Source organism: Hevea brasiliensis, chromosome 17 (genome assembly GCF_030052815.1).
Source record: "Hevea brasiliensis isolate MT/VB/25A 57/8 chromosome 17, ASM3005281v1, whole genome shotgun sequence".
NCBI lineage: Eukaryota > Viridiplantae > Streptophyta > Magnoliopsida > Malpighiales > Euphorbiaceae > Hevea > Hevea brasiliensis.
In genome coordinates, this window is record NC_079509.1 from 1,687,050 (window position 1) to 1,695,896 (window position 8,847).

At 32.9% G+C, this 8,847-nt stretch overlaps 1 protein-coding gene and 1 long non-coding RNA gene across 2 annotated transcripts; one reads left to right on the forward strand and one right to left on the reverse strand.

Moving 5' to 3' along the window:
• The first annotated feature begins 348 nt into the window (after positions 1-348).
• Positions 349-5,271, forward strand: LOC110666683 (phenylacetaldehyde reductase-like). The gene is made up of 6 exons (XM_021827261.2): positions 349-701; positions 1,328-1,497; positions 2,576-2,767; positions 3,424-3,586; positions 4,036-4,222; positions 4,998-5,271. Exons 1-6 carry the CDS (start codon positions 581-583, stop codon positions 5,140-5,142), a joined length of 978 nt encoding a protein of 325 aa, XP_021682953.2. The 5' UTR covers positions 349-580; the 3' UTR covers positions 5,143-5,271.
• A 1,434-nt stretch (positions 5,272-6,705) lies between these two features.
• On the reverse strand, positions 6,706-8,636 carry LOC110666689 (uncharacterized). The gene is made up of 2 exons (XR_002497191.2): positions 8,076-8,636; positions 6,706-6,975 (listed from the first exon to the last, which is right to left on the reverse strand). It is a non-coding gene; the product is annotated as an uncharacterized LOC110666689 (long non-coding RNA).
• Between the last annotated feature and the right edge of the window lie 211 nt (positions 8,637-8,847).

The window sequence follows — 8,847 nt, forward strand, 5'->3', positions numbered from 1 at the left end:
AACTTAATTAAATTAAATTCTTAAAATTTTTTAATAATTTTATACTTAATAATATATATATATATAATTCAATTGTTCATTGATTAGCAAATTCATTTAATTTTTTTTATTTTTTTAATTAAATCGTGTATGTATAAAATTTTTTATAATTTATAAATACATGTACTTTTTTTAAAAATAATATTATTAAATAGCCGCTTGCAGTTAGGCGGGCTATTTGACTTCCTGACCACTGAATGGGAAAAAAACGGCATATAAACTTGTCGTATTTGACAATTTAGAATTTTTTTATCAGATGATAAAAGGAATGAATTGAAGGAATGCTTGTCATTGATTAGTTGATTCTATGTGACGTGGCAGCACCTTCAACTGCATCACCGGCTAAGTCATCGCTGTTGAAAAATTATTGCCTACGTCCCTGCACGCGAAAGCACAGCGTGATACGTCCCTGCACACGAAACCACAGCGTGATTATGAGGCACCGTTACCACTTTTGTAATGGCCAAAAATGGCTATAAAACGAGGATAGATATTGGGTGAACTGAGCAGCCAGAACGTGGAGGAAACAGAGACAACGAAAATGAGCAGTGGAGTAGGGAAGATCGTTTGCGTCACCGGGGCCTCCGGTTACATTGCTTCCTGGCTTGTGAAGCTCCTTCTCCTCCGTGGCTACACCGTCAAGGCCTCTATTCGTGATCCAAGTTCGTACTCATCTCTTTCTTCATCCGATTCCCTTTTCTTTTTTGCTTCTCATTTCTGTATATGTAGATGTACATAGCAATTGGATAATTTGTTTTATAACGATTAGATCATTTAATTTCGATTAGGTATTTGATTATGGATAAATAGCTGTACAAAATTCAGTTGGTAATCGTTTTCCACCGTTAGGCTCGAGGAAATGAATTAGTGTATCTGTTATTCAAAACCTGTTTAAGGAATCCAAGTATTATTTATGTTGTATTACAAAATAATACAGTGATTAAGTTTGAACAAGCTCAGGACCTTTCAGATTCTTGAACAAACAGCAACTGTAATTAGGAAGAAATATAGCACGTGATTGTTTTGTCAAATCTGCTGTGGATATAACATTTTCTTTTTAATTTCAATTTAAACAATAGTCCCCATAATAAGTTAAAAGTGTGCAAGCTCTGAAATGTAATACCTTCCACTGTACTTTAAGATATATTATAATATGATATTTACCCACAAGTTTGGTTGATAATGACAGGATGAGCACGCCTATATTGCATCACAGGCTTTATCTAAACAGAGAAAAGATTGCCGGTTGAATGCTTTGTTAATTGCTTTCTGTTATTTTTCCCTGCAGATGATCCCAGAAAGACTGAACACTTACGCGCACTTGAAGGAGCTGAGGAGAGACTTCAGCTGTTTAAAGCAAACCTACTGGAAGAAGGTTCCTTTGATGCTGCTGTTGAAGGGTGTGAAGGTGTTTTCCATACTGCATCTCCTTTTTATCATGATGTTAAGGACCCACAGGTTAGTTTTATGTTCTTGCTCATACGAAAATGTATGTTGTTTCTTGTACATGTAATGCATTATTTTTCATCAAATGCTAGAAAGAAACTTAATGGTTTCCCACAATTATTTTCACATTTGTTTTCCTTACAAAAGACAGGATTGGGCGGTTCTGTCAATGTCAAATGTATAGTTTGTAATTAGCACCTTTTGATATGATAATGAAAAGCTAACAGATATATACTGATATTCAAAGTATGTTACTGCTCTGGTGAACTCTTGCAAAATCCATTTAGTGTTCTTGTTGATTTCTGAATTCTCAAATTCAACAGAAATCTATGATGGCCACCTGAGTTTAGCATTCAATGATTTTTAGCAAATAATTTCAGTTATTGCTTTGCACCATATGGTTGCACTACCATCTTTTTATAAGTTGTTCAGCTTTTAAGGTGTTACACAACGAGATTTGATTGGGAATGCCCGACTTGCTTGTCCTCTTCTATTTTTTGAGATGATAAAATTCTCTAGAGCTTCTGATCACATTGTGACAACCATTGGAATAATGAGGATATGCAGTAGCTCCCGACTACTGGAATATTGAGACTATGCAATGCCTTATATATTTTATGTCAAGTTTCACAGTGTTGAATAGGTATTTGATTCAAAATTTATCCATGATTGCATTAATAATTTAATTTATTAAAATGTTTGATTTATGTAGTTGTTTTCATCTGGGAACTTTTCCCTTCTCGTTAAAACTGTTTGTTCTTGGGGTCAAGGATCTTAGATGTTAATGTTTGGGTTTTTTTTTTTCCTGTCTTTTTGCCAAATTATGGTCTGCATTTCTATTTTAAGCTTCCTTCTATTCTTTGTTCACTGTTAAAAGTGAGTATATTTTTGTAATTGACTATATTAAAGACGTCATGCTTATCAAATTGGTGGCAATATTCCCTAGTAGAACCATTGTGGTATCTCTCTACCAACTGTTAAGAACGTCTGGCATAAGACTTGTGCAACTTTATTTTGTATCTAACTGGATATCCATTTGTTTTATTTAATGTGTAAAACTTCTTCTCTATTGCTTATCTTCTCATTTCAGGCCGAGTTAATTGATCCTGCATTGAAGGGAACACTTAATGTTCTTAACTCATGTGCAAAAGTCCCATCAATCAAACGAGTTGTCTTGACGTCATCTACGGCTGCAGTTGCTTTCAATGGAAAACCTCGAACTCCAGAGGTAGTAGTTGATGAAACTTGGTTTTCTGATCCAGACTTTTGCAAGGAATCTAAGGTAAGCACATTCTCTAAATCATCTACGAGAAAAGCCAATTGCTTGCATATTTAAATTTATGGTCACCAAATCTTGCTCATGACTATTGTCTAGTTTTATTCTTTATACATCATCAAAATGATAACTAAACCATGATTATGTCCTAGCATGGGCTAGCTTCATGAATGTTAGTTCACATATTGATATGTTTGGAGTCTAGGGCTGGCATAAAACATTAGTTCCAAAACATACCTATCACGAAAGGAATTCATGACATGCTACCCCGCCTTGAGAGAGAGAGAGAGAGAGAGAGAGAGGTCTTCCTTCCTCTGACCCATATAGTCCTCGATGTTGCTTTGTGGTTTGGCTTTTAGAGTACACTACATTTTTCTTTTTCTCCTTTGTTATATGATTGATAGTTCTACATTATTATCGTGGATTGAACCGGATCAAATATAGGCGAATGTTGAAATGTAGCTTTAATATTTTAAATCAGCTTTTTACTTCAATACCTAATTTGAATGCAATGGATGGTTTCTCTATTTCTGGGCCATTAAATAATTTACTGTCCACTAGCTTCGGTGCTTAATTGATTGAATAACAATTTTTGTGCTTTGTTAATTCTCTAGTATGGGATATTCCTCAATAATCATTTTCTTCTTTTATTTTTGCTTTAGCTTTGGTATGTGGTCTCAAAGACCTTGGCTGAGAATTCTGCATGGAAATTTGCAAAAGAGAAGAGCATAGACCTGATTGCTATAAATCCAGCAATGGTGATTGGTCCTCTCCTACAACCAACTCTTAATACAAGTGCTGCTGCAATTTTAAGAGTGGTAAAAGGTATATATTTATGCTAGCAACTGCAAATTTTTTATCTTGTATATAAATTTGGCATTTATCTCTTCTTCTTTAATAGCCCTTCAGAAAGAACCAACATAGAGTTAATTGGATTGGATAATTTAGAAGATAATCCACATAAAGGACGTGTATGTACATATTTGTGTTAATTTGTTAGTCTTCCAAACAACTGCTTCTTGTTGCTGGCAGTTCTGTTACATCATGATGCCAATATTAGTATCTGGCTGAAAAGAGAAAATTAAATATTGGAAGGTATTCTATCACTAGAACAGAGCAATTAAGATATAATTATCATTTTCGGAAACATCTAGTCTGTAACTCATAATCTGCATATTGTCAAGAAATAATACCATTCATACTCATACGGTAATATAGTTTTCTTTTTCCTGAAAGTGTGTGCATATTTTTCTCATCTCTTAACTAAATGATAGGAGCGAACACTTTCCCAAATGCAACTTTTGGATGGGTGAATGTTAAAGATGTTGCCAATGCACATATTCAAGCATTAGAGATTCCGTCAGCAAATGGACGATACTGTTTGGTTGAGAGAGTTGCACACTACTCAGAGGTAGTGAATATGTTGCGAGAGCTTTACCCAGATTTCCAACTTCCAGAAAAGTAAGTCTTTTTCTGCTGTTATGTTTTCCTTGTCAAGGGTATTTATATCAACTGATTATGTCCATAGCAATTGTCACTTGTTTTGTGTGGTTTTAATCAAGTTGCACATGTTACTTGGTAAACCAGGCAGGAATTACCAAGGATAACACTGTCACTGCCATCTAGCCATTCTTGTGTTGCTTTATGCAGCGTGCACGTGTCCTCTCATTCTTATGCTAGTTGATAAGCACAGAGAACCATTATTTTTTTTTTTTTAAGGAGATGAAAGAAGGAAAACTGAAGAAGTTCTCTAAGTTAATGCTAGCTTGCATTATATTATGAAATATGCATTAAAGCTCCTAGAGAGGGTAAAGAAAGAGTGTGTGGACTGTGGATACACATTGGATTATAGGGGCTGAATGCCTTCCGGACCACCATGCCATGATGTGATGGAGGAGTTTCATGGTGTGGTGCAGTGTACAATATGAAGGAATAAGCAAAGAGGGGAAAAAAAGAGAGAGACCAGAATTAGAGTTTGCTGAATACTTATGAAAATGTGTACATTCAGTTTTCTTTTGACAATTTCATCGTATTGTCGCTGCTGCTGGTTTATATTTGTTGTGGTTATGTTATAATTTGGCACCTCCATTCATTTTGTACCATTGTAACTATTTCTTAAATTTCAGTGTCCAAAAGGCACTTGAATGAAACATGACAATTGTATTCTCCATATTTCTTTTTTGTTGTAGTAGCTGTAGATTTTTAAATTAGTTTCCTTGCTGGGAAACCTTTGCAGGTGTGTGGACGATAAACCTTATGCGTCAACATATCAGGTGTCCAAGGAAAAAGCAAAAAGCCTGGGTATTGACTTCATACCCTTGGATGTGAGCTTAAAGGAAACAGTTGATAGCTTAAAGGAGAAAGGATTTATCATATTTTGAGCATTTTCTTTCAATAATAAACAAACATGGAACCTGGAACTTGTGTTGGCCTTGTGGTCTTGGTTTGGTGACTTTTGAAAGATGGTTCACATTTTGTAAGCTTGAATAAATGGAACTATTGTCTCTTTAGCTGCATTGTTTTCAGATAATGAAACCTGAAATCTCAATATTAGGTTCTTACGTCGAATAGTAATGGCTAATATGTATTGAGTGTTGTATGAATTTTGTTAAATCAAAGTGGGAAATGAAATTGAGTACTCTCAGTTTAAACCCAAATATTCACCTGTGCGTTTGAATGCTGTCTTGTCATTCCATCAGTAACATTGCTAAAGTTGCATTCCTTAATAAGTACCAAATCATTGTATTTAAGCTTCTTAAATAAACAACTGCTCTGAAAACTGAAAGTTTCCTTGTTTAGATTACATATATATTGAGAAAATAAAGGCAATTTGATCTCCAAATCCACATTCCTAAAGGTTAGTATAAAATTTAAGAAAATTCTTTTGAATGTTTTGTTATTAAAATAAATATATAACTATTAATTTATTATATCATATGATTTATTTAGTATTGAAATAAATGTGTAATTTTTTATTTATTATATCATATTTGTTAAAAAAATTAATGTGCAAAAATTATTTTAAAAACATTTTAATGGTAAATATTAAAAAATATATTTATCAATTAAAAAAATAGTTAATGACTTTTATGAAATAAAAAAATAACAAAACGAGGATCCTATCAGCTCATGTGCAGTACTGGTTCAGTTCCAATTGTTAACAAATCCACTGTCTAACTGCAATTTTTTAAAGGTTATTTTTGTCAATTAATAAAAAATAACATTACAGTTTATAAATAATTTTAATTATATAACCAATACAAAATATAGTCAATAAATATTTTATTAGTTATGTTACACTCTAACCTTTAACTAATAAAACATGCTAACATGAAACTAAACTGACAGATTTCCATGGTAGAAATAATTAGTTGAATACAATAGCTACTAGAGACATAATTCTTCCTCTTTCTAATATATATTTATTCTACCTAAATTCTAAAAGTTTCCAAGTGGTACAACACAACTATCGTAAGAAACCAACAATCAAAAATCAAGCACTAAACCTGTAATATCAAAACAATCAAGGGTATTTATTCAGTAAGTGACATTATTTAAATAATAAAATACTATTACCAAAGAACGACGACTCAAAAGTCAATTGTGTTTCCAACTGCAGAAAAATTTACTTACCTTGGACTGCACTTAAAGGTTGCCTACGTACCACCTAAGAAGAAGGATCAAGCCCACGTAGCTCTTAGTATGTATGATAAACTTAGTGTTATAACTTCACTCAATTGAATTATCCATATAACAATGGAACTCCCACTATTAGCATGTTATCTAAAAGTCTCTAAAGTTCTACTAAAATTTTGACATCTCACTTAAACTAGGATTGTTTTGTTTCCCCCTATCAAAATTTCTTTTACATAGAGTCTTTAGTAGGCACCATAATCACAAGCTTTAAGGCTTAAGTCCAATAGTTTGCATTTTATAGTCCATCATTTAAGACAAGAAAAAAAATATAAATGTTTACAGTGGGAAATACAACAGTAAATTTATCTAGAACACTATAAGAAATAAATAAATAAATAAATGGAAGTATAGAATAAAAATAGCATACTCATTTTAGTATATTTCAAAGATTTTCTAGATGATGAGCTTGATTATTACTCATATCAAAAGTAAATTAAATATGCATATTTTTCCTTTGAGTACAAAAGGCCTCGTGGGTTTAGCTTGTCACTTGAGATGGTCCACTCATTGTCCGATGGCTAAAATTTGAAAAGAAAAGAAAACTATAAATTTGGTTTCTTAGCTTCTTCGTCCATCTTCTCTCTCTCTCTCTCTCTCTCTCTCTCTCTCTCTTTATAAGTCAATATCACACTTGTGAGAATGTGAATGCAAGAGAAGCAATTTACTAGAATTAATCAAGTCTACCACCATAGCATGGCCAGGAAAGATACATATAGGAATAACAATTTACAAATAAAAGAATTCATATTTCACAACTTGAGCTCATATAAAATATTTGCGATAGTTTCATTGTATAACTACCGATTAATTATTATCACCAAGGTCAACCATGAAAATTACACCTGATTGACTTTAAACTTTGTCAGAATGGATTAAAAGAAAGACTGACATGTACTTCTATAGGGCATAACCTGGTTTGAAATGTCTTATTCTTGCTTAAAATTCAAGATTTTCAGGTCATAGAAATGAACTGCAATAGACTAGTTCAATTATTTATAACTTTATGCATGCACTTGAATAACTTTGTACAAGCCTAAGCCTCATTCACATTCATCAATGTTTGTCATGCACAGAAACGAAGAAAACAGATCATTTCAGGGGATATCTTGATCATGTAGATCCATACAGGTATTTTTTAATTTTCTAGACTCTTTTAATCACTAATTTAACTTAAATGAGCACACCCATAGTCTACTAAAGTAGCATTATTTATGATAGATAAGAAAAAAACCATGCAAAACCAATGGAAAGAAGGTACTTTAATAAAATATAAACATGGTTATAATTAACAACCAGCTGCAATATCAATAAGAAGTTTAATACACTGTACCTCAAAGAGTAAATATTTGTCTAGTATTTAAGCATGAGAAAAATTGCAATTATAATACAAACAAACTCAAACAAAACCAGCCAACACATAGCAGAAATATGGCATACTCTATAATCGATGGCATTGAAGTTTTGATACTTTCATAATTTCACTAAACTAGTCCTCCTTTTGAAAATTTTACATCACGATCCTACTTTTGAAATCTAATCAACAAAATAGAGGTAAAAACAACCCAAGTTAAACAATATATAAAAGTTTTTTTTTTTTAATAATATAAAGGAAACTCACAATTGGGTTACGGAAATCATCCAAGCCGAGTTGAGTTTTGGAATTTCCCCTTCACTTTCCTTGACTTAGATGGATTCCTTTTGTTGAGAATTTAACCAAATCTTTGGCGGAGTGTTGTTGCAGAAATTTTCCTATCCCCTCTCCCTATTTTCGCACTCCTCCACTTTCTCCCCTCTCTTTTCTCTTTCACTTGAACTAATGGCTAGAGAGGTTTCATTGGTACATATAGTGATGAGAGTGGAGTTGGCTGCACTAGAAATTGGAGGGGAAAATATGACAGCCACACAACTCTCTCCTTCAATTTTAGTGTTTTCAGGTGTAGATTTCAGTAAATCGATTGGTTGTGGACAACTAAGGGTGAGGAAATGCTGCTAGAGATGAAAATGGACAATGATAAGAGGGAAATTCCACCGAAAATTTGTTGGGGTTCAAGGTCTAGGCCATGGCTTGGCCAAATCTTCACACTTCCCCTCTTTTTCCTGATTCTAGACTCTTCCCCTTACTCTTTTCTTTTCTTCTCTCTTTTTTTTTTTTTTTTTTTTTTTCATTTGCTGGAGAGAGTCCACGTTACCTTATTATGTGGAAGAAAAGCAGCATGCTGTCCATTTTTTTAAAAATTTCACCTTAGTGCTTCAACTCTTTAAAAATTAATTTTAAACCTCAAAACTTCTAATACGATTTATAGGTTCAATTTCAAATTAAAGAGCCTTTTAAATGAGCAACTGGTATAATACCCATCGGCTGCAGTTTGTATAATTTTTATTTTTAGAAC

Bases quoted from the DNA above. Each gene is read 5' to 3' on its own strand.
- LOC110666683 (XM_021827261.2), top strand. From the start codon at position 581: ATGAGCAGTGGAGTAGGGAAGATCGTTTGCGTCACCGGGGCCTCCGGT. The intron at 2,768-3,423 runs GTAAGCACATTC...TTTTTGCTTTAG, and splicing joins ACTTTTGCAAGGAATCTAAG to CTTTGGTATGTGGTCTCAAA. The intron at 3,587-4,035 runs GTATATATTTAT...ACTAAATGATAG, and splicing joins AATTTTAAGAGTGGTAAAAG to GAGCGAACACTTTCCCAAAT.